Source organism: Lithobates pipiens, unplaced genomic scaffold, assembly GCF_037356315.1.
Source record: "Lithobates pipiens isolate NorthernLeopardFrog02 unplaced genomic scaffold, aLitPip1_a1.2 Scaffold_19, whole genome shotgun sequence".
Taxonomy (NCBI): Eukaryota; Metazoa; Chordata; class Amphibia; order Anura; family Ranidae; genus Lithobates; species Lithobates pipiens.
The window spans coordinates 450,191,118-450,217,908 of record NW_027507764.1 but is presented as its reverse complement, the minus strand read 5'-3'; the positions used below and the strand labels follow the sequence as shown (position 1 = coordinate 450,217,908).

General features: G+C 40.8%; 1 protein-coding gene across 4 annotated transcripts in view; it reads right to left on the bottom strand.

The window, feature by feature from the left end:
- Nucleotides 1–337: 337 nt before the first annotated feature.
- The window catches only part of LYN (LYN proto-oncogene, Src family tyrosine kinase), a 140,005-nt gene continuing 113,551 nt past the window's right edge, over nucleotides 338–26,791 (bottom strand). For all 4 annotated transcript variants that reach the window (XM_077492711.1, XM_077492713.1, XM_077492712.1 and 1 more), the window contains exons 11-13: nucleotides 11,972–12,125; nucleotides 10,483–10,614; nucleotides 338–3,914 (exon numbers count right to left, since the gene is read on the bottom strand). In XM_077492711.1, the coding sequence (XP_077348837.1) occupies nucleotides 3,712–3,914; nucleotides 10,483–10,614; nucleotides 11,972–12,125 (489 nt within the window). In that variant the 3' untranslated portion in view covers nucleotides 338–3,711. The remainder of the gene's footprint in view (nucleotides 3,915–10,482; nucleotides 10,615–11,971; nucleotides 12,126–26,791) is intronic.

Genomic DNA, 26,791 nt, shown 5'->3' with positions numbered 1-26,791 from the left:
TCGCCTCTAGGCGCTGCCTATCATGATCTGAAAACTGGACTTCCCCTATCCTTGTGAGAAGACAGAAGTGAAATGTGTCAAGGAAGGTTGGTTTAGGGTGGAGACCTCAAAAGGTATGAAATCTTTTTTTTTTTGACATTTTTAAACACTGAAAGAACTTATTTTATTTTTTATACATTTGATTGAGAGTGGAGATGGTCTGTGGTGGCCAGCACCCAGGTTGCCCATGTCAGATGAAAGGAGCAAGTCTGGAGCAGAGCCAAGGGTTTGGGTATGTTTTGTTTTAATTAAACAAGTTTGTTTTTACAGCATCATATATAATCAGTATGCAAAGGTATATGTTTCATACCATAAGCTTCTCATTTTAATACATAAAATTATCAAGGTAAAAATTACAATAGAAACCACACATTATATACATTAAAGTGAGGGGAAAAATAAAAAAGGAAGACATTTCCATAAAAGCAAAGTCACTCTTGGGTTTGTATAACAAAATTGATAGATTACATATATGGCTTGATTGAACAACGCAGATGTTAACACTTGAATGCTTTTAGAATGTATCTATCATACCTGCATAGTAGAAACAGACATTTTTTGTATTAAACCAAATCTTTGCTTATCACTACGAACTAAGCCTATCACTATGCCATCATTTATGTATATTCTAAAATGTTTATCCATTGGTCCATCTTGGCTACCACCATTATGCATGTCTAACGGGTTTACTTCTTGACATTTTTAATAAGATATTACAGCAATGTTGTCCATATACTTTAGATGGCGATCCAGATGTTTTACTGGAGAACATCTTTGTTGCACACAAACACTGACCGGTCATGAAGTGAGAATAGGGATCAGAGATGATCTTGTCTTCCCTTTACAGCGTATCTCCCATTCTCTATGTGCATAGAATATACACAAACGGGTTTGGTGAAGTTAACATTTTGTGCTTAGGGATCCATTGGTCACAGATGCTTGAGTGTTGATGGTGTCTGCATGTTTGACTACCTTACCTTCTGCTCTCTATGGCAGGCTTAACCCATAGCAACCAGCTAGATTTTTTACTTTTCACAAATTTTTTTTTAAATGACCTAAAATATTAGGTACTATAGGTTACCACACTGAAACAGCAAGTCTGTTTATCAGTATTCAATAGACTACAGCTGTGAACCTCGTAACATTATGGAAAGTCTAGATAAGTAATATTAGTACGGTATGTATTTGCAGCACTACTACCTGAGTACTGCAGCAAAATTACTGCAGAAAGTTATATTTGATATATATAGGTTTTACATTTTTATTTTAAATAACAGTGATATAACACATTGGGGTTGATTTATTAAAGTCAAACTGTACACTTTGCAAATGCAGTTGTACTCTGCAAGGGAATTTGCTCCAGAGCATAGGGGAAACTCTGCCGACTTCCATTATCCAATCAAGTGCAAGCAAAAATGCTGTTTTTATTCTTTGCAAAGTAAGTTTTCACAAATTCATTTAATTTCCTATTCATTCATTCATTCATTCAGTGTGTATTTGCCTTTAGTAAATCAACCCCATTGTGTTAATGTATAGAATAGAATTGCTCATTCTGTTGCCTAAAGAATATCTAAACTAAAGAACAAAAGGTTAATATGTTTCAGCTTACTAGTGCTTATGCCTCGTACACACGGTCCGATTATCGGATGATAAAAATTGCTTTCGGATTGATCGTTTGATAATCTGATCGTTATTACACAGCTTTTGACAGCCGATCATGACAGTCCATCCAACAAAATCCAAAGGGAGGAACATGAAAACTTAGTTCAGACAACAGCCCACCGTACGACAATCGTTTAATCAGTACAGTATGTGTCCTAAAAAATCAATAGATGAACACGACACATGATCGGAAACACAAAAAATAAACCAGGACACAGGGGTCACACGTATTTGACATCATTTCAAATACATAGTTAAGCACAGCGGAAGGTTTTTCCAGAATCGTACGACAAAAATCTTACTGTTCGTAGAGCACATTTTGCACTGTTGTATTTGATATTAGTTTAATGCGGACGATACATCGTACGATAATTGGAATGTATGTACAAGGCATTAGTATAGAAAAATACCAGTTGATCCTGCCAGAAACCTAGTATCTTTTGTCTCTTCCTGTGCACATCACCAGGAAAAATAAATGAAGAAAACTAATTTCTCCACCACATCTTAGGACTGGTATATCCCCAATATAATACTTTTTTCCTCACTGGGTTGGATGCAAAACTATGTTCTTCCTCATATGTTAAAAATATTCATTGGAGCTACCCCTGTGATCTTCATGCCTTACTGTGGATAAGACTTTTTTGCACTGAAGCAGCAGAGTTTTCTAAAGGTAGTACTGGCTTGCCCCATCTACTCCCCGCATTGCACAAAAGTAACTCATACCTTCTCCTTGACAGCTCTTGGAGACATCAGCAGTACTCTTGCAGCAGGGATCTAGTTATCACAGCTTGTGTTGAACAAACATCAACAGCCTTCTTTGTGTATTTATTCCTAGTATACTACGCTGACTGATCTTATTGGAAGTTGCCCTTATGTTAATTCTTCCGCCATGCTTGCTTTATCCTTTACTCCACTGGCAGCCTCCTTGTACTTATCAACTGACAACCCCCAAGGAACAGAGTTTGGTGCCAATTAGGGAGTTGAATTTAAAGAAGCACTCATGACAAATGATCGGTCAAAGGGTTCTTCTCATCTCTAATAGGAAAGTTCAGAGCAAGAATGAGAAAGCAGGAGCACACTAAAGCTTATAGACATATGGGTGAATGTTTTACTTAGATAATCCTTTGTTAATATTCAGCACAGTTTGTATTTCTGCCGCTTAAAAGGTTGGATTTTGTATGTTAAAAAAAAAAAAAAAATTGTTTAATGAAAAATGGGCAGTACGATTCCTTGCACAATCACAGTTTCACATGTACTGTTCTACAGGAATAATTATGTACATTCTACCATGCTGGTGTGTTTATCGGGTCAGAAAGAATTGTCACACAAATGCCTATCAAAGAGAAGAAAGGTGACCACCTCTGTAACCAAGCCTTGGAGAGTGGGCGAAACATGTCGTGGAGGTTGGGGATGGGGGTGGCTGTAGCTGGGGCGGCACTGGCTGAGGCCACATTCATCTACATGCTAATGCACTGGGTTGGTGAGCGGCACCCTTTCTTCTCTTTGATAATGCTCTTACACCTCTGAATGGTGATGCCTGCTCCCTTCACTGCAACCGGCGGAGAGATATCTCAGCCTAGAGTGGCACTGCAAGTTTCATTTGGATTACATGAATGCCTATATTGGCCTATACTAGGTGGATCTGTCTGTTTTGTGTGATCTCATATCTGTAGTCTCATGAATAAACTCACAGCTTTTTCCATGTTGCGCAGGAAAACAGTGCACTTTAAGAAATGCACCACTTTCATCAATTAAATACCAGAAGATGCAGAATAGATATACAAGTCTTTGTGTACGCTTTCATAGCTTGCAAGAGTCTGTCAATGAGCATGAAGAATGTTACTGCCATGCTGTGTGCTTCAAAGCCACACAAATCCCATAGCCATGATTAATGTACACTGCTGGCCATTGTTATTCAGTATGTTCAGGTTTCCCAGCTGTATAGACCAAAGAGAAAGGGAATAGCCTGTCCAGTCAGTTCTGGAACATTATAGTAATCTTGTCCATGATCTAGGGTTGCTGTTGATACTGGCTCTCTGTGGCTGTGTAGAAGTCATCTAGAACACTTTGTAAGTAATCAAATGTGGGTCTTTCTTCAGCTTTCTCTTTCCAGCACTGTTTCATAATATCATATAACTCGTCTGGGCAGTTGTCCATCCGTGGCATCCGGTAACCACGCTGCAGTGACGACATCACATCTGCATTACTCATTCCTAAGAAAAAATGGAAAATGTCAAACTCTCCAAGTAACTGGATCAAGGCTTTATTGCACTATAGGAACTTATTGCATCTTACGAATTTGGATGATGGGCGCCTTTTTTCTTTTCATCTATTTTAGAAATAATGGGGTGCTGTTAATTTTTATTCATTCTACAAATAATGAAATACTGTCAACTTTTTTCCTTTTACTCATCCTAAAAATATTGGGATATGGTCATCCCTTTTATTTTCACTCGCCCTACAATTTCAGTAAAACCTTGGTTTGAGAGTAACTTGGTTTGAGAGCATTTGCAAGAAAAGCTACATTTTTAATAACTTTTGACTTCATAAACAAGCAATGTCTTGATATACAAGTAGCGTCATGTCACAACTGAGTATAAAAGAGAAGAGAGGCGCCTCTAATGCCCTGTACACATGATCGGAAATTCAGACGGAAAAGGTCTGATCGGATTATGTTGCCAGAAAATCCAATCGTGTGTCGGCTGTATCGGACTTTTCCGTCGGAAAGTAGAGTAAGACTGGCGGAAGACGCCACGCCACCATCTTTATCTACCTTGCTGTGCTATTGTATCTTGTTTTAAATGTGAGAGTCTTTTGGTTTTATTAATAAATCGATCTGCTTACTTTAAATACTACACCATTGGAGCTTCCTCTCTCTTTCTCCTCCCCCTTCCCCTCTTGTTTTGAGCCATACACTACGGAATACACCTTTGGGATTAACAGTGAAAGCATTTATGCTAATAATGGCCCTCTAGTGGCGGAGTTTAATATCTACATCCTTCATCTGGATTTCCTTGATGGCTGGATATCAAGAATGAAATGAGAGACTCCCTTTGGTTCTTATGATCAGCTTGTTTTCTCTATTCTAAGGTGAGAGTTCTGGGAGCCCAGACTATTTGAATTTGCATCATTGGTGTTCCTTCCATTTATTTTTTACTAATTTTGTGCTTTTATGGACTATTTATTTTATTATTTTTTTACACGTTGGATTTTGCACCTAGCATATTTTTGAGTTTTTAATTTTTATATAGTATTGGCACGATTTGCGCAGGACTCTTTTTCCGTTATTAGTACAGTGATAGTGTATATTTCTAGCACTGATCACTGTATTATTGTTACTGGTCCCCAAAAAGTGTCAGTGCCGCAATATCGCAGTCCTGCTATAAGTCACTGATCGCCGCCATTACTAGAAATATTTTTTTTTAAAATAGCCCATAGTTTGTAGATGCTATAAATTTGGCGCAAACCAATCAATATATACGCTTACTGGGATTTTTTTCTACCAAAAATATGTAGAAGAATACATAATAGTCTAAATTAATGAAGAAATTCGATTTTTACATTTTTTTTATTGGATATGTTTTATAGCAGAAAGTAAAAAATATTTTTTTTTTCAAAATCCTCGGTTTCATTTTGTTTACAGTGCAAAAAATAAAAAACGCAGTGGTGATCAAATAGCACCAAAAGAAAGCTCTATTTGTGGGAAAAAAATGATATACATTTTATTTGGGTACAGCGTCGCCTGACCGCGCAATTGTGAGTTAATATAACAGTGCCGTATCACATAAAATGGCCTGGTCATGAAAGGGGGTAAATCATGCAGAAGTGAAGTGGTTAATAATTATGCTACTAAAATTTGTGTGTGCTCTAAATTGCCTCCAGCATTGTTCCTGTTTCCTCTTGCTGCCATTTTGCTGAAGCCCAGAACCCCAGCAGTAAAGAGCTTGTTCACAACATAAATGCATGAAAACTGATGCTCGTCAGTTATTTGCCCAATTCACACCAATGTTGATGTCATGTCGTTTAGTTTTTCAAAATCATGCATGTGATACCAGTGTTGTGGTGTGAACAGGGCACATAGAGAACAATTTTTTTTGTGCCCTTGCGGATCACGTGCAGAAAAGCTGTCATCTCTGCACCATGGTGTGAACGAGGCCTAAATTATAATGAGGAACTAAATTCATCGATTTAATGGTTTAAAAAAACAGTTACATTCCTGAAATGTCAGGATTGTTAACGATCACATTAGCTTGTGTCCTCAACCAAACTGTCAAACCATCAAATGTCTGGTATCATAACTGATCACTCATGCAGCACCTTGGCAGTTGCAGATCAAGCAGAATCGGCTTCCTTGACTGTACAGGATAGAAGAGTATAATATCTGCTTTAAGGCTGTCAGCAGATCGGCCTCTACAAATTCAGCAGTACCTAAAAATGCCTGAAAAACAGAGAGCAACTGGGCATGTGTAGGCACTTATTTTTAATATTTTTACATAGCTTCACCTGCAAAAGGGGCCAGCCTGAAGTCATCTAACAGGACTTGGACACCTTTCACGCTGAGGCAGTTTTCAGGCATTTTAGCGCTAAAAATAGCACCTGAAAACTGCCTCTCAAGCCACCCCAGTGTAAAAGCCTGAGTGCTTTCACACTGGGGCGGTGCACTTGCAGGACAGGAAAAAAAGTCCTGCAAGCAGCATCTTACGGGCAGTGTGGGAGCGCTGTGTACACCGCTCCTCCACCGCCCCTGCCCATTGGAATGAATGGGCACTGCTTCCAAATCGCTTCGGGCGCATTTAACCCCTTCTTAAGGCTTAAAAGCTCCCTACTACTGCTCGAAAAGTGGCGACAAAGGGACGCTATAGCAGCAGTAAAGCACCTCTAAAATAAGCTGTGCTTTACCGCTAACACCACCCCTGTATGAAAGTAGCCTTCATTTTCTGACTAAAGTTCCACTTCAAATGCCAGGTTGACATATTTACCTTATAGTTTCTTCCATAATTGTCCTACAATACAATATAACTGTTTGTTTTTCAACTGTCATTTTCCAATACAGATCTCTATCCACCTGGCGGTACCAATTCCAAATACTCCAAATACTGTGAAAGGGTGGCAGTCTCTGTCTAGCCAGCTCATAGCAACCAGGTTCAAACTTTCATTCTCTAATATTCACTTAAAAATGACAGTTTAAATCTGATTGCTCTGAGATGTCTGTGGATGATAAAGTCTGTTGTTTTGTCTAAATATTACATTTCTACATATTTTAAATACTCTTTATTAGTATGTACTTTAATGTGATTGTAAAGTCTCTTTTTTTTTTATAAATAACAAACATGTCATACTCACCTGCTCTGTGCAGTTGGTTTTTCACAGAATAGCCCAGATTCTCCTCTTCTTGGGTCTATCTTCGCTGCTCCTGGCCCCTCCCTCCTGTAGAGTGCCCCTACAGCAAGCAGCTTGCTATGGGGGCACCTGAGCCGAGCTGCAGCTCTGTGTGTCCATTCAGACACCGAGCTGCCATTTGGCCCTGCCACCTCTCTCTCCTGATTGACTAACTGACTTTGACAGCTGTGGGAGCCAATGACACCACAGCCAATCGGGAGGGAGAGTCCTGGAAGGCCGAGGGATTCGTGGACATCGATGGACATCGATGGGGCTCAGGTAAGTATTAGGGGGGCTGCTACACACAGAACATGGGCTATTTATATTAATGCATATATCCATTTTATTTTATATTATTTTATATTAATGCATAGAATGTATTAAGATAAATAAACTTCAGCCTTTACAACTCCTTTAACCACTTGCCGACCAGCCACCATCATTATACGGCGGCAGGTCAGCTCGTTCTCGCGAATCGCCGTAACTGTATGACGGCTCCCTTAAGAGCCATAGCAGGTGCGTGTATGCCGCTGGAGGTGCGCGTTCCTGCTGCACCGCGGGGGAACGTGATGTGCGTGGCCGTCGGCCGCGATGTCCGCCGGCCACCCACGATTGCAGGCACACAAGAGCCAGAATGGGGATTTGTGTGTTTAAAACACACAAATCCCCATTCTGACAGGAGAGGAAAAACAGATTGTCTGTTCCCGGTAATTAGTAACAGTGATCTGTCTCCTCCTCCAGTCAGTCCCATCCCCCCACAGTTAGAAACACACTGAGGGAACACATTTAACCCCTTGATCGCCGCCTAGTGTTAACTCCTTCCCTGCCAGTGGCATTTACACAGTAATCCGTGCATTTTTATAGCATTGATTGCTGTATAAATGTCAATGGTCCCAAAAATGTGTCAAATGTATCTGATCTGTCCACCACAATGTCGCAGTCCCATTAAAAATCAGAGATCGATGCCATTACTAGTAAAAAAATAAAATAAGAAAAAATGCCATAAATCTATCCCCTATTTTGTATACGCTATAACTTTTGCGCAAACCAATCAATATACGCATATTGCAATTTGTTTTTACCAAAAATATGTAGAAGAATATATATTGGCCTAAACTGATTAAGAAATTTGTTTTTAAAAACATTTTTTGGACATTTTTTGGGGATATTTATTATAGCAAAAACTTTATATATATATTTATATATTATTATTATTATTATTTTTTTTTTCAAATTGACGCTCTTTTTTGTTTATAGTGCTAAAAATATAAAACGCAGAGGCGATCAAATACCACCAAAAGAAAGCTCTATTTGTGGGGAAAAAATAGGTCAATTTTGTTTGGGTACAACTTTGCACGACCGCACAATTGTCAGTTAAAGTGGCGCAGTGCCGTATCACAAAAAATGGCCTGGTTATTAAGGGGGAAAAGTCTTCCAGGGCTGAAGTAGGTAAGTACATGCACAGCCATCAAAGTTGAAATTTTGTCAGAAAATTAAGTCCTGCTAGATCACTTCACCCTGGCCTCTTTTGCAGATATAGCTATGTAAAACATTAAAAAATAAGTGTCACTCTATACTGCTTAAAGTGGTTGTAAACCCTTACAACACACTTTGACCTACAGGTAAGCCTAGATTAAGCCCCTGTACACACGGTCAGACATTCTGCCAACCAAATCCGTCGGATTTTGCCTGTCGGATCTTGTCCGAAACTGTTGCATACACACGGTCGGACTAAGTTGTCGAAAAATCCGATCATTCAGAACGTGATGACGTAATTTCGTTACGATGGGACTAGTAGCCAATAGCTTTGATGTAGGAATTTGATCTGAGCATGCATGGCACTTGGTCCGATCAAAATTCTCTACACATGATCGGAGTATGTCCGATCGAACCAGTTGGTCAGAAAATATTTCCAACATGTTGGAAAATTGGGTCCGACGGATATTCCGACGGAATCAGTCCGATGCATACCACACACAGTCGGATTATCCGACAACACGGTCCGATAGGACACATTCCGACAGATTCTCCGACCGTGTGTACAAGGGCTAAGGCTTACCTGTAGGTCCAAGAAATATCTCCTAAACCTACACGTTTAGGAGATATTTGCCGAAAGACAGGCAAATATTTCCTCTTTAAAATCCAGTAATACACAGCCTCACCCTGCTCTGCACATGCTCAGTTGCTCTCTGTTTTTAGGCACTGCTGAGTTTGTAGAGGCTGATTTGCTAACAGCATTAAAGCCAAATTAAACCCCCCTATCGAAGGAAGCTGATTATGTTTGAACTGCAACTGCCATGATGCTGCACATGTGTTCAGTTATGACACCAGCCATTTGATGGTTTGACAGTTTGCATTTGCAGCATTCCAGGAATGTAACAATTTTGAAACTGGTAAATTGATGGGTTTAGTTCCACTTTATGATTTACTGCTGGGGCTTTGGGCTTCAGAAAAATGGCAGCCTCCGCCAAGAAGAAACAGGAGCAATGCTGGAGGCAATTTACAGAACACACTCATTTTGGTAGCATAATCTGAAATGTATGTTCCTTCCTAAAGAACATTCTTTTTGTCAAGTTGTTTATAGATAAAGTTCCGCTTTAATCTATTTTAAAGAACTACAGAAAAACCTATTTCACTTTCCTGTAGATCTCATCTTCCCTCATAACCACTGTAGCTATTTTTAGGTATGGTGGAATGAGAAAGCACGAAGTGCTGCTTTATTCCTCCTCAAACTCTTTTTGCACTTAATGGACAGCGTTACTTTTATTGACTTTAGATAAGGATGCAAAATTGTATATGACAATAGAAATATTGTTATTAGACTCTCTAGAATTCTTTACAGGATGATGTAACACAATCTCTGTTTAAATAGGTAGTGTGTACTGGGAAACGACTTGATTTTCTGGACTGGCCACTACAGTACATAAAGCAGTTTACAAAGAGGTGTTGCCAAAGTAAACAGCGCGTGTTGCCAGGCCTGCCATAGTTACCATTATCTGGAACCTACAGCAAGGACAAAGAAGCAGTCTGGGCTTGTGGTTAAAGCAGCAAATAATGTCTTTACCGCTAAAACAAAGGCATGACAGTATACCCTTGTTATGTTCTTTGAATGCAATGATTTATCTAAGTAACATATATGGGGGGTTATTTACTAAAGGAAAATCCACTTTGCACTGCAAGTGCACTTGGAAGTGAAGTCGCTGTAGACCTGAGGGGGACATGCAAGGAAAATAAAAAACAGCATTTTAGCTTGCATATGATTGGATAATAAAATCAGCAGAGCTTCCCCTCATTTCAGATCTTCCCCTTAGTTATAGAGCGACTGCACTTCCAAGTGCATTTGCAGTGCAAAGTGAATTTGCCTTTCGTAAATAACCCCCATGGCTGTGCTCTTCGGAATACCTGGATAGGGGATCTTCCCATATGTGATTATCTCAGACAGGAGAATGCCAAAGGACCACACATCTGATTTAATTGTAAAAGATCCAAAGTTGATGGCCTCTGGAGCTGTCCATTTAATGGGGAACTTTGCACCTAAAAAAAAAAAAAAAGATATATACCCATGTTATACTTATTTTCTTATTTCATTGATCTGTAATTAAATATAAAAATGTATTTTGAAGTCTGCAAGTAATAAAGAGAATGTATGGTTTTGATTAAGGGAGTTCACATGCATGCATTTTTTCATGGGATTCAGTGAGTTATGCCGGCCATACACGGTTCGAATTTCGAAAGAATTTTCTTTCGAAAATCGTATCTAAGAATTTTCGTATGAATTTCGCACCATTAGTGGGCTGCAGCAACAGCCGATTTTCGTGCGGAAATAAAATTTGAGGAATAGGAAATTTTTTGAAAAACTAACGATTTTCTAATCAATGATGGGAGAATCGTGCGAGAAACGTAATAAGAAAAGAAAATGTACGGAGATAAAAGAAAATGTATGGAGATAAAAGAAAATTTACGGAGAGAAAAGAAGATTCCCAGCCAAGAAAATTCTTTTCTGTAGCAACATGAGGTGAAATTGAAGGCTTGGTCGGCCGAATTTCGAAAATCAATGGTGGCACCATCGGATCACAAAAAAAACGAATTTTCTGATTTTGAAAAGAAAATTTGTTCGAAGTTCGACCGTGTATGGCCTGCATTAGAACGTTATTAATACGCAGAATATAGATGCCTTTGTGAATGACAGCCTGTACAAGCATCAACATTACTCATCAGCTGCAGAAACTCTCCAGCATGCTGGGAAATATCTGAGCTGATTAAATGATTGTTCTGCTTGCCTTTATAGAAGAGAGTTAGGCTGGATTCAAACCTATGCATTTTTAGTGCTTTTTGCATTTTGAAGATTTGCACTACAGAACATGTTCCATAGGAAACCATATTAAATGGATTGTAGTGCAAATCTGCAAAATGCAAAAAGCACTAAAACTGCATAGGTGTGAGTCCAGCCTTAGGGCCGGTTCACACTGTGGGCGATGCGAGGCGACACCGACTTGCCTCGCCGCGACCTGCCGCGACCTCAGCGGCGACTTGCAAATGACTTCTGTATAGAAGTCAATGCAAGTCGCCCCGAGGTCGCCCAAAAGTAGTACAGGAACCTTTTTTCTGAGTCGGAGCGACTCGAGTCGCTCCTCTCAGAACGGTTCCATTGTACAGAACGGGGGCGACTTGTCAGATCGCGGCGAGGCAAGTCGTGTCGCCTCGCATCGCCCGCAGTGTGAACCGGCCCTTAGGAATTTGTTCAGTGCACACTCATCAGTGAAAAGCACCTACAATGTGCAACATGTTGACATCTGTAGATCTTTCTTCTGCCAAGAGAACTGAATGTCTATGGGTAAGATAAATTTAGACAAATTACTTTTACAAACATAGAAAAATACAGAAACGATACCTTCTTGTGCTGTGTATTCATTATCTTCAATGACTCGAGCCAGACCAAAGTCAGCAATTTTACACGTTAGGGAATCGGATACTAGTACATTGGCCGCCCTGAGATCCCGGTGGATGTAGTTCTTTCTTTCTATGTAAGCCATTCCTTCTGCAATCTGTAAAAGATTAATCAATTGATTAAATGGGAGTACTGAGACTGAACTTAAAACTTAACCCCAAATGTAGCAGGTCAATCCATTCTGCACTCTTATCTCTAGCAGATGCAGCAGACCATTTAGTGGCACTGCGTTAATCAATGTAGGACAAAGCCAACACTATAGTTGAAAAGGTAAGGAATCACATAAAGCAGTACAAGTAAATGACAGAAATATCAGTTTTTAGGATGTGCAAGACAACCTTTTCAGGGTAAGTTTGTCTCCAATTTTGATTACAAAAAGAATTTGTATGGGCAAGCCATGCTGATGCCTCCAAGGGTCCAGCTTACCTATAGGAATAAATGGCACCATGTGCTTTGAAGGGATGCTTTTGCAGGAAAGGTTGTTCAGCACCGAAAAGGGATGCACAATGAGTAATGTTGGATCAAGGAGAAAGGTATGTCCAGGTGGAATGCACTCAGGGGGTAAATTGATTAAAGGACCATTGGACAAAAAAGTACACTAGTCAGTGAAGCTGTCCACAGCTAGGCTGTGAATTTTTTTTTCTTTCTAAACATTTATTTCAGGATACATCAGGGTTTGCAAATGATAAAGCCCAGCCCTGTCCGAAATATTTTTTTGGCAACTTCTATATAACTGTCTAGGAGAGGCAAGGGGTATCACTCCACTGTGTCATTTAAGTCTATGTATTTAGCAAAACAGATACTAATGGCACCTGCAGAAAGCAGAGTTCACCACCCTCTGGCTGCAGGTGGTAAATATGTAACCACTTCAATTAAATTTTTTTACATTTAGCAATGAACACAATTAAAAAATATATAAACCCAGCATTTTATATTCCTGATATGTGCCTGCTATACCATGTACTTGTATGAAAACGCACCCTGTTCTCTCTGTATTGCTTCCTTTGTGTGAAATTCCTTGTGTCCCCGCCAGTCCCTCTGCTCTCCTACCAAAAACTGACCACACTACGCATCCATCTCAGCATGGTCAGTTCTCTAGCTTTGCTGGGAATTCAGATTGCTCTTCTCCAATAATCAGACTTGTCCTTAACCTCCCACCATGCACAGTTATGCACTGGAAAGAATAGTGTACTGCTGTCTCTCCTCCCCTAGCTCTCTGAACTCCTCATGCAGCTAAGAACAGGAAAAAAAAGGGGGGAAAGGTACAGTAATATCTTGGATAACGAGCATAAGCCATTCTAGAAGAATGCTTGTAATCCAAAGCACTCGTACATCAAAGCAAGTTTCCCCATAGGAAATATTGGAAACTCAGATAATCTGTTCCACAGCCACTGCTTGTCTGTGCAGTACCGCTTGTGCCCAGAGGTGTAGTAAACCTGGCGTTCAGCTTTAACATTAGTGTGGTATTTCCCTGTCGGTATGAGAGAAAACAGAAACCAGAGTCTAAAACTACTTTCACGTGTTTGATGTCTGTTCTATTGTTTGATGAGCCGGTAAAACAAGTTTATGACTAAAATAAAGAAAACTTTGCCAAAAATCCAGAGTAAGCATATTACAGTAAAAGCTGACGGGCTTTTTTGAATGTGTTTTTTTTTTTACAAATATGTTGATTGATATTTACGATGGCAATACAAATAAAGCTACTCATACAAATCGCTTATCAATGTACATAACAGTATTCGTAAATCCCATACAGGGATAAAAAAAAAAACGGGAGGGGGAAACAATGTAGAGGGAGGGGGAAAGAGCTGGGAATATGGAGGAGGGGAATGAAGCGCAAGTAGAAGAAGAGTGCAGCTCCTAGGCACATAAGTGTACAGCATGCAAAACAGTGTACATCTTTGTAGGAAGTTTGTGTTCATGAGTATAAATACAAAAAAAAAAGCAAGCGAGGGTGTCTGCTGTGTGAACCTTCCTCCCTGCGTTTGACTGCTGAAGTTTCCAAAGCCTCAGTAGGCTAGAACCATTACAGTCTACATTGCACTTTAGGTGCTGTGGTACCCTCTTCATAGAGCAGAAGATAGGGATAGAGAAGAAGAAAGAAAAGAAAAAGTGGGGAAGGAAAGGTTTAGCAGGAAAAGAAAGGTAATCTATAAATGTAGATTTGGAAAAGTTTGGAAGGGGGGATTCTCTGCCGGTTAATCCGCCTACACCAAGTCCCACTGCAGGTGGGTTAAGCAGTTAGTGTATCAAGAGGTACTCTTAAGTGTAAGTATTGTGTTGAGAGGTGCTCATAGTAAGGTCTGGAAAGGATTTGTTGATTTGAAGTAAAGCCAGCAAGCCCATGTGGATGACTACTTAGTCAGCCAGTCTTGACAGATATGGATCATTTCTTCCATTGTCAAATTCCTACCTAAACTGGAGAAACCATTCTGTAATCATTGGACTTTGAGTAGATTTCAAATGCACAGGTATGCTCATTCTGGCTGTGTTGACCATGTGCATGGCTACAGATTCGAGGTAATGTCTCTGGGAGAGAGAGGTGAGATGGAGTAAATGTTGGGCTGGAGTGAAATCTAAGGTATAGGTGGGTAAATGTGAAGTTTTATCCTACCTCTAAACACACCATATGTAGTTTGAATATTAAAAAAAATTGTGAGTTTTTGATGAGATCTGGAAATCAGTATTCTGGGTCTCTTCAATGTGGTCTGGGAACCCAGACCAAGTAGGAGAGTATGGGCCACACCAGTGACCTAGTACCTCATGCCCATTTTTCATTTTCCTCTGAATATAATCCCCCTCCCTTTTTTTTCTTCTTCTTTTCTTCCTCCTTAGTCTTTAATTATTTTCTGCACTCTGAACTATTCTCTCTGTATCTAGGGATGATTCAAGCATCAAAAATTTGCCCATGACCTCCTCCCACAGTCCCTATTTAGATAGGTATTTGCCAGTGGCTTTAGGTTGAGTCAGCACAGCCCCTTGAGCTATCGTTTACCTGCTAGGTGTGCCTAATTTTTTTTTATAGTAACCGGTCTTATTGTAGCTGTTCCCTTGTGCTATAATATTTGACCTCCTTTAATTATTCCCAATTGTTGATCGAAGGTCCTTTTTTTTTTCTGTTAACCCTACTGTGCATTACCAAATGTACTACATTATTTGTGGTTTCATCTATATATATGTGAACTGTATAACTCAGTTTTGGATTATGTGACTCTTTTCTGTCTGGAATGCACTTTTGTACTTTTGTGAAATATCAATAAAATGCCTATAGAAAAAAAGCTTGTATTTAAAAAAAGAGAAAAAAAAGCCTGAAAAAAAAGAAAACTCTTAAGGACAGGTAAACTGAAATATATAATTTTTTTTGTTTTTTGGCTTAGGTACGGTTTGTCCTATGGTTTGGCCTATGTGCAATCAAAACTTTTTTATTTAGCGGCAAAGTATTACAACCTATGTCTGATTTTTAATGCTATTTCAGACTTTTTTTTACATAAACCTCCCCGAATTAACTACAACAAAAGATTTGGCTGGATGTCCATTGTGTTCCTATACCTTTAAGGAGGGGTGGGTCACCTCCAGTAATGCCTGCCCTTAATCTATCCATTATTACATATGTGCTTTGGAGGCTCTCAAAATTTATAGTCAGGACTGCAGTACACTGGGGTGCTGGGAAGTGACCCTGCAGTTAACGCATCTATTTACAAACGTGTGCAAATGAAACCCCTTGGTTTTAACGTGAACTGTTAGACAGGACAATTCTGTGTTTTACAGGCTGGTTGGTAAGTAAGCTGGGAATTTTTCTTTGTTGTTTTATGAGATGGGTATACACTTTAAAGCGTAACTCCACTTTTTTTGAGAAAAAACATTCCCCCCTGGGTGATCTATATGCATTGCAAGGATTATAAATAACAACCTTTGTTTCAGATTCCTACCTTTTTGTTATTCTGAAGAAATCTTTGTATGTTCCTCTGTGCTTAGTGGGTCTAATGGGAGTGGTTTCATAATTATCTATCAGCTGTGCGCCTGCACAGCACTAATGAGGAAATCTGCTGGAACTGCATCCCTTTAGACATGTTCCTACAGGGAGTATCTCACCAAAAATGAAATTTATGTTGCAGGGGATGTCTGAAATCTGACTTGCATCTTAGGCAGACTTCTGGGAAAATTGGTGAGCCAATCGCACAAACAGAAAATTATGTTTCTGGGGAGTGGTCAGTACACACTCCAGGTAGCCATATTGCACTGCATTTATGGAAGATTACAGCAGCTGCAGATTGAAAAGGAATGGTACATTTTAATAGCATTCAATTACAATATGACTTGTGTTATTTTTTCTTTATTTGTTATTTTTTTACCCCACAAAAGTGGAGTTACCCTTTAAGGGAAAGATGAAAAAGGAACAATTTAACAGGCAGGCCCAGTGGCCAATTTTGACAACTTCACAACTATTTAAGCTGAATATATACAAATGTTTTTCAGCTGGTTTTGCACAAGGTCTTTGTTACTTCCTCTTAGTATGCTCTGTTGAAATATGTTGCAAATATACTATCTCGTAGTTCCCTTTCTCAATACTGGTTTAAAATTGAGACGTGATATATAAAATACAGCAGACCTGCAGCTCATTGTGTGAAAAAATAACAATGGTATCCTACAGAAGAACCAGAATGAATGTATAATGTCTTTGCTGTTTTTAAAATGGATAACATTGCCATAGAGAACATCTGCCTGGGGTACCTGTAGCCTGGAATCTATGTGCAATTTTCACTCTAAACTTTCTTACTTCTAAATGCATTTTTGGAAACAACCTATCTGAATAATAGATTTCATTTTTCTGTAAATGTCTGTTATAGTTTATTCCTTCAATGTTTCTACACAATCACTTGGGTACTGTTTTGAGTGCCAGGCTTCAAGGAACACGATGCCCATGTTTGAAAGGGCACCGCTGAAAAGGAATGGCTATAATGGAAATGCTAGTGTTGAACGTTGAGGCATGTCTGCTGAAGTTTTCATGTTTGAACAGGGCCTTAAAGTTAGTCTATCAGAATTTGCAACATTTGTAATTTGCCAATACAACTGACGTTAACAGACGTTTTAACAGACATTAAAAAGTTACAGCAAGTAACTTTGATGTTCTCCAAAATTTGTTTCATTGTCTAAAAAACCAACACAAGCCCCCCACACTGACCAAAAATATTGCTCTTGAAGGTTTGTGAATGACAGAGAAGAGTGGGCCTCAACTTTGTGTTGACTGCACTTAAAGTGGAACTTTAGGCAAACAGATATATACACAATTTCCAATCCATATAAGTTTACATAAGTAAAACGCACACTTCTGTTGGTTAGAATGATCATTCTGCTCTCTCCTGGTTTACCTTTACTTTTTTCTCAGTATGCTCCCTAGTGATTGAACCAGCCTTTTCTCTAGGGTTCCATGGAACCCTGGGCTCCAGAGTTTGCTAGGGGTTCCTTAAGAGGAAAGCAGTGACAGATTAATCTTCTGCCTATACTGGCTACCAACATAAGGGGTCACTTCTACAATGACCGCCAAGGTTACTACAATTTTCATTGTCTGTATTTCTTTTGTGACCATTAATATAATATGTTTAATTTCCTGATTATTGAAGAAAATGTTGTCATATACAGTGGGAAGTGTTAAGTACACCTCATTCTTTATTCTTTTATAAAAAAAACTCTCTACAACCTACTGAGCACTGTAATGTAGATATAACACTTTTTGTGGAGTTCTCTGAGACCTGAAGCTATTACAAGACCACAAAGTTGAGTCGGGGTATAAGCATACCTCCCTACTTTTTGTGAAAGGAACAAGAAACACCTATTAGAAAAAGTATGTACGCATATGACACGCCCCCTGCCATGCTCCCTAAAGAAGAATTATACAAAAAATTTAACACACAAGTGCTTTTTTTTAACTACTACTATCCCTTTATACTGGCTTTTGAAATTTAGGAATGCAGAAATTTAGAAACTGGATGAATGGTTTAGCATGATATGAATTTATGAAAAGATATGATTTATGAAAGATAAATAGTGTATTTTATATACAACTATATAGATCAGACCAAAATGAGGGACAAATGAAGAGGAAAGAGGAACAGAGGGAATTTGTTCCAAATCAGGGCCAGTTGAGGGCTATGGTATAAGTGTACCTCTCTTGCTGTGCAGCATACAGTATATGTGTTAGGACCTGGGGGAACCTGGGACCTCTGGTGTGTCTGGCGGTGACTCTGCTTGCTGAGCCACCTGGAATGCTGGACAGCTCCTTGGACAGTTCCTAATGCCGCGTACACACAATCGTAATTCCGGACAGAAAAAGACAGATGAGAGCTTTTCTTCGGAAAATGCGACTGTGTGTATGCTCCATCGGAATTTAGCTGTCGGAATTTCCGCCGTCCAAAAATTTATAGCATGTTCTTAATTTTCCCAATGGAAAAACTTTCTATCAGAAATTTCAATCGTGTGTATGCAATTCCGACACGCCAAAAATCATTTATTGGATAGTTCCTTAGACAATTCCTTGAATGATCTTGTCTTGAACCTTGAACCCTTTGCTCCTCCCATGAACTTCCTGAATTAAGCCATGTCTCTGCACTTCCTTGTTGCCAGAATATTGTGCCTTCACCAGTCAATATCCTGCTCCTGTCTCTCCTGCTGCCGACTGTATCTTCGCTGATTCGTTACCGACATTTGACTTGTTCCTCGACTTTGCTTCTGCTGAATCCCAACCTGCAACTATTTGTTACTGACTTTTGGCTTATTTCTCAACTACGCTTCTGCTTGATACCTACCTGCTATATCTTCTACCAGACCCCCGCTTCCTCACCTCCTGGTGGGGCTATCCTGAGGACCGCGACCTGGCACTAACATGCAGCAAAGCCCATCTCCACCATCAGGAGCTCTGGTGAATATCAGTTAGAGCTTATACCCCGCACCTCAGGTGAACCCGTGTCATCATCCAGGATGACCTGTGTGAATACCTGCTCTGCTGCTATAGCTACTGGCCTCTGAGCCTGACTCCAGACCATGACAGAATATTCTGGCCCAAAACATGGAGGCTGTTGTAGCAGCTGCTGTGGCTCCTCTCAGGGTGCAAATCGCTCAGTTGCAGATGTTTGGTGTTAACTACCAGGAAAAATGTTCTGAGTTCCAAATTGAAGTGAAAGGTCTACAAGAGCAAGTTCTTGATCTGCATAAACAATTGCAGGATTTTTCGTGCCCAAGATACTGCTGCCATGGATACTAATACCCAAATGCACCTACCAGAGGGTTCCTTAATGTCGTATATACTTTCAGATGGAACCTGCTGCATTTACTTCTGACAGGAAAAAGGTGCTGTTTATTATCAACCTCCTAAATGAGGAAGCCTTAGCCTGGACCTCCCCTTATATGGAGAAAGATGATGTCGTCCTGGATGATTTAGATTCTTTTGTGACTGCGATGAACCAAGTTTTTCGATGATCCTAACCGCTGCACTACTGCTGAGGCAAAATTGCACAATTTACGGCAGGGTAGACACTCTGTTGCAGAGTACACAACTGAATTCTGACGTTGGATCTCAGATACCAATTGGAATCCAGCAGCACAAAAGAGTCAGTTCTGTCAAGGACTCTCGGAACAAGTAAAAGATGAGCTTTCCAGAGTAGAAAGTCCTGACGACCTTGAGACTTTTATTAAATTATGTATTCAAATTGATCAAAGACTTACTGAAAGCAGAAAGCAGAGACTGGGAATCCTAAGCAGTAATGGTGGCAAGCATTTTTCTACTACTCGGTATCCTCCTAAGGGTCCAAGAGTTTTTCGTGAACCTATGCAGGTGGATGCTATTAAAAGATCTATTACTACTCGGGAGAAAGAAAGACGACGTTCAGAGAGCTTATGTCTTTATTGTGGAGACTCTGGACATTACACAGTTAATAGTCCCAATAAATTTAAAAGAACAATTGCAGCAACGGATGTTACAGTATCTGAACAAATAAACTCAATTTCTCAGTCTGTCTCTCCTTTGATTCAGAAAGCAAATAAAGTTAATTCTTTATCAACTAATTTTGTCATCCCTATAAGGCTTATTGTTGAAAGCAATGAAATACTTTGCTCTGCTATGCTGGACTCGGGCTGGGGGAAACTTTATTCATGGACTTTGAATTTGCCCAAAGTAATAACATTCAGATAAGAAATGAACTTGCCCCTATTTATATGCAAACTATGGGTGGCTCACCTTTGTCTTCAGGACCTGTTACCCACAAGACAATCCCGCTTAAACTCCTAATTGAGACTGACCATCAGGAGACTAGGGATGAGCTCGTGTTCGAGTCGAACGTACGTTCGACTCGAACATTGGCTGTTCGGCCGTTCGGCGAATTCCGAACGTTTGGGCCGTTCACGTCAAAATTTGAGTGACGCGCGCGCGGACCACAATGCACTGCGGTGGCGCAGTGCATTGCTGCCCCATGATTGGCCAAGCATGCACTGTGACCCCGCATGCTTGGCCAATCGCAGCGCCGGCAGCGAGGAGAGCCATGATTGGCCACAGGCATCCTGCCTGTGGCCAATCATAGCTCAGGCTGTGTAGTGCACGCCCCACACTATATAAGGCCGCCTTTGAGGCGGCCTCGTGTAGTGTGTTACTTAGCATCTGAAGCAGTGGGTGTTCTGTGTACCTTCAACACAGTACACACCAATAGTTTTTGGCTGATTTCCTATCTTGCTGCTGTGTAGTGGTTGTTGTCTGTGCCCTGACTGCAGTATACACCACTATATTCACCTCACCTATATAGCTAGTGATCTAGCCTTAACCACTTAACAACTGCCCATTGCCGATTAACGGCTTCAGGGGGGTTGTTTAACTCTGAGAGGCCGTTAATTAACGGCCTCCCAGAATTCTGCTCTCGCGTGCCCCGAGGTGTGCGCACTCGAGAGCATCCGTGACCGCCGGGTTGCATCACGGATCACGGTAAACGGCCGCTCATAGCGGCCGTTTACCACGTGATTGCTCCGTCAAATGACGGAGTGATCACTTGGAAACAAACCGGCGTCATGTTATGACGCCTGTTCCTCCCTCCCCTCCCTGTACCGATCAGTACAGCGGAGGGGAAAGAGATCGGTGTCAGCAGCGATGTGGGCTGCATCTGCAGTGCCCACATCGCTGCTCACCGAATTTAACCCCTCAATTCCCTGCCAATACTCTGCAATACCAGTGCATACTCTGCAGTACCCTGCCATTACTCTGCAGTACCCCGCCATTACTCTGCAGTGCAGTACCCTGCCATTACTCTGCAGTGCAGTACCCTGCCATTACTCTGCAGTACCCCCCATTACTCTGCAGTAACCCCCAATACTCTGCAGTACCCGCCATTACTCTGCAGTACCCCCAATACTCTGCAGTACCCTGCCATTACTCTGTAGTACCCCCCAATACTCCGCCAATACTCTGTAATACCCTGCCATAAATTGCCATACCCAGCCATACTCGGTGATACCCTGAAATACCCAGCCATAGACGCCCCCCACCCCTCACCGCCCTCCGGTGCTTCTACCAACTCGCCAGTACGATCAAAGCCAGAATCTTTTTTTTATTTTTTATTTCAGGCTTCCCAGCCTAGAGGTGAGATGTGGGGTCATATTGACCCCCCAGATTTCACTGTAAAGAGGACCTGTCACCCCATATTCCTATTACAAGGGATGTTTACATTTCTTGTAATAGGAATAAAAGTGATCAAAAATATATTTTTGGGGAAAAAAATGTCAAACTAAAATAAATAAAGTAAAATGAACAATAAAAAAATAAAATAAAAATTAAAGCGCCCATGTCCCCATGTGCTCGCATGTGCCACACATGTGAGGTATCGCCGAGAATGTTAGAGCGAGAGCAATAATTCTAGTCCTAGACCTCCTCTGCAACTCAAAACATGTAACCAGTAAAAAAAAAATTAAATCGTCGCCTATGGGGATTTTTTAAGTAGCGACGTTTGGCGCCATTCCACGGGCATGTGCAATTTTGAAGAGTGACATGTTTGATATCTATTTACTCAGCATAACTTCATCTTTCACTTTATGCAAACATTGGGCTAACAAGTGGTTAATAATAGAGCTTGCAGTCAGTAGTGTTAGGAGATAGTGCGTGCTATCTGCGTGCTCTGTACCCAGTACATACCGCTATAATAAAGGGCAGGCCCCTACTTTCAAACATCCAACTTACAAACATCTCCTACTTGCAAACGCAAGGAGACAGCAGCAAGTGAGATGAAAAAAGATGGACGACAAAACAAATTATACAGGGGTGATAACCCTTCCCTATGTTTTCCAAAAAGCTTAAAGATAGCTTTTTTGACTGGAGCTACACTTTAAAAATGTACCGGTTGAAAATGACAAACAGATTCAACTTAACACAACAAACCTACACAGTCCCTGTCTTGTTTGCACCGCCTGTATACTGCTGTTCTGAGTATATAGGGCCTGGGGGCCACACGCATTTCCTTTTTTTAATATGGGTACGGGGTTCCCCTTAATATGCGTACAAGACCCAAATAGGCTGGTAATGGGCAGGGAGGGCTACCCATGCCATGTTTCTCAATGATTTTCAACCATATTGCAGGAACCAGATATAACATTAAAACCGCAAGCAGTTTTAAATGGTGTTATTTCCGTTTAATGTCATTTTGTGCAGGGACTGTTCTAAACACGGGAAACACGTGGCACTTTACAGGCATACTACAGACACCCCCCAGGCACCATATTTAAAGGAATATTTCACTTTTTTTTCACTTTAATCGTCATTAAAATCAGTGCTCCCGCCAAAACGGCAGTTTTTAAAACTTTTTTTTGCAGTGACCCATGTCCCCTGAGGCAGGAGGCAGGCCCCCAAACCCTTTTTAGGACACTATCTTGCATATTAGCCGTTAAAATTAGCACTTTCCAATTCGAACGTTCGAGTCCCATAGACTTCAATGGGGTTCTAACGTTCGTACCGAACGCGGGGGTCGTTCGCAAGTTCTGGTGCGAACCGAACCGGGGGGTGTTCGGCTCATCCCTACAGGAGACTATCGGCTTTGAGCTGATCACATCACTCAAGTTCCCTATTATCCTGGGCATTCCTCGGTTCTCTAGCCATAATCCCTCCATCAACTGGGATACACACATTCTTTAAGCTTTACACCTGACCATTGCAAAAAAACATTGCAAAGAATCTTATCAAGCCCTCCACTAACTCAAGATTTACAGTTTTGGCAACTATCCAGTCATACAACAAGCTACCTCCACAATATCTTGAGTTTCAGGACATTTGTGATAAAAAGAACACAGACCAGCTGCCTCCCCATCTTTCTTATGATTGTGCCATTGAATTGCTTCCAGGGGCAGAAAAGGGTTTTATCAGACACTCAACCTGTCCTGCTGGGACAGCCTTATTCTTTGTGGCGAAAAAGGACTCCACCCTGCGTCCATGTATTGACTGCAGAGATTTAAATAGGATCCCAATTAAGAATCGCTATCTACTCCCACTGATTCCAGAAATGCTTGAGAGACTCTGCTCTGCCAAGCTCGTTACCAAATTAGATTTATGGGGGGCATACAACCCTGTCCGCATTCATCCCGGAGATGAATGGAAAACTGCTTTCAGAACCAGATATGGACATTTTGAGTCTTTGGTCATGCCCTTTGCTTGATCAGTTTGTAATAGCATATTTGTATGATATTCTCATTTTCTCTGATACTTTGGAAGAACACCACAAGCATGTCTGTATTGTTTTTGAGAGATTAAGGCGGAATCAACTTTACATCAAACTAGAGAAATGCGAGTTTGATCAAACTCAGATCCAGTTCTTGGGATACATAATCTCTTCTGAAAGGATAAGCATGGATCCTGATAAGATCAAAGCAGTGGTGTATTGGCCTGTCCTTAGTAATGTTAAGGAGATACAGCGATTTGTTGGATTTGCCAACTTTTACAGAAGATTTATAAGGAATTTCTTTAAGGTAATTGCTCCAATTACACAGCTGACAAAGAAAGGGATGCCATTTTTGTGGTCACCTGAGGCACAGGCTACCTTTAGTAAACTGAAAACTCTCTTCACTTCTGCATCAATGATGGTACATCCAGATCCAGAACTACCTTTCATCGTAGAAGTTGATGTTTCTAATTCTGCTGTGTCACCTATCCTTTCTCAGCGAATTGGAGAAAAAATGCAGCTTAATCCTTGTGCTTATTTCTCTCGACTGATGTCTTCAGCTGAGAAGAATTATGACATTAGAAACAAGGAGCTGCTGGCAATTAAAGAAGCATTTTGGAGGCATCTTCTGGAAGGGGCTAAGCACCCTGTAACCATTCTCACCAATCATACATTTTTTTAATTTATTAGGTCTGCTAAAAGGCTGTCATCTAGACAAGCATGTTGGACCCTTTTCTTCTCCAGGTTCAATTTTGTTATCTCATACTACCCTGGGTAAAGGAATAGTGAGGCTGATGCCCTATCACGGATGTTGTCTGGGCCTCTCCAGGAAAGCAACTCTGAATGTACAATCCTGCCTCAAAAGAACTTTCTAGGGGCCACGAGTTCAAAGACATTTCTTAATCTTCTCAAGGAGGGGTATGAGAATGGCCAGCTTCTTAATAATCCTCCTAAGGACATTAACTTCAAGTACAACAATGGTTTTTGGACTCAAGTGCATTGCCTCTATGTACCTGAATCAGTTTGGGTAGAAGCTCTCAGGTTAGTACTCGACTCTAAACTTGCTGGTCATTTTGGGGTTTCTAAGACAGAAGAACTCTTATCACGTTCCTTTTGGTGGCCTGGGTACAAGAAAGATGTAAAGAGTTATGTGGCTTCATGTCTAACCTGTGCTCGCAATAAGACACCCCGACCTTCTCCTCTGGGGTTACTTCTCCCACTGCCTGTTTCATCAAGACCATGGGGGTCAATTTGTATGGACCTTTGTGTTCGACCTTCCTCTTTCAAAAGGGATGATCATCATTTTAAACTTCATGGAATTCCTGATGATGTGATATCTGACAGAGCGGTACAGTTTACCTCAAAATTTTGGAGAAGTTTTTGCTCAGCTTTGGGTGTAACAATGAATCTGTCCTCAGCTTTTCATCCGCAGTCTAATGGTCAGACCGAGAGGACCAATCAAACTCTGGAGCAATACTTTTGATGTTTCGTGAGTTATCTTCAGGATGACTGGGTGGACTACCTTCCTACGGCAGAGTTTGCTTATAATAACTCTAAACATAGCTCCACTTTCCCATTTTTATTAAACACCAGGTATCATCCAGTTTTTATTCCTGATCTCCGTACCTTAACTTAAATTCCTGCTGTTACCAACAGACTAACTTCATTACATGAGATCCAGGAGAAATTGACTGATACATTAAAGAATGCACAGGAATATTACAAGAAGGCCACTGACAGGCATTGTAGGTCTATTCCCACCTTTCACATTATCTACCAAAAATTTTGAAGTTCAAGTTCCATTTGCTAAGTTGGGTCAAAAGTTTATGATATCTGCTCAAATCAACCCGGTCACTTTTCACCTAAAACTTCCTGGCAATATGAAGATTCACCCTGTTTTTCATATATCGCTACTCAAACCTTTTCATGAAAATACTTTTTCTGGACGAATTCATCCTCTTTCTCCACCTGTTGAGGTACAGGGTGAAGAAGAATTTGTGGTGGGAAAAATTCTTGACTCCAGGATATCTAGGAACAAATTGCAATATTTGGTTCAATGGGAAGGATATGGGCCTGAAGAAAATTCTTGGGAGCCTGAAAGGAATGTTCATGCCCCTAGATTAACAATGGAATTCCACCAGAGGTTTCCTCAGAAACCTGGCCCTAAGACATCCTGGGAGGAGGGGAGTACTGTTAGGACCTGGGATTGAACCTGGGACCTCTGGTGTGTCTGGCGGTGACTCTGCTTGCTAAGCCACCTGGAATGCTGGAATGCTCCTTGGATAGTTCCTAATGCCGCGTACACACGATCGTAATTCCGGACAGAAAAAGACAGATGAGAGCTTTTCATCGGAAAATGCGACCGTGTGTATGCTCCATCGGAATTTAGCTGTCGGAATTTCCGCCGTCCAAAATTTTATAGCATGTTCTCAATTTTACCAATGGAAAAACTTTCTATCAGAAATTTCAATTGTGTGTATGCAATTCCGACACGCCAAAAATCACGCATGCTCATATTCAACTACGAGACAGAAGCTATTGGCTGCTGGCTATTGAACTTCCTTTTTCTAGTCCCGTCATACGTGTTGTATGTCACCGCGTTATAAATAATTGGAATTTGGTGTGACCGTGTGTAGGCAAGACAGCTTGATTCCGTCAGAATTCCGTCGGGAAAACTATCAGAGCTTTTTCCGACGAGAATTCCGATTGTGTGTATGCAGCATTAGACAATTCCTTGAATGATCTTGTCTTGAATCTTGTTTGCCTTGAACCATTTGCTCCTCCCATGGACTTCCTAATTTAAGCCATGTCTCTGCACTTCCTGCTTGCCAGAATATTGTGCCTTTACCAGCCAATATCTTGCTCCTGTCTCTCCTGCTGCCGACCGTATCTTTGCTAGCATTCATTACCAACATTTGGCTTTTTCCTCAACTATGCTTCTGCTGAATCCCAACCTGCAACCATTTGTTACTGATTTTTGGCTTGTTTCTCGACTACGCTTCTGCTTGATCCCTACCTGCTATATCTGCTACCGGACCCCGGCTGGCTCACCTCCTGGTGGGGCTATCCTGAGGACTGCGACCTG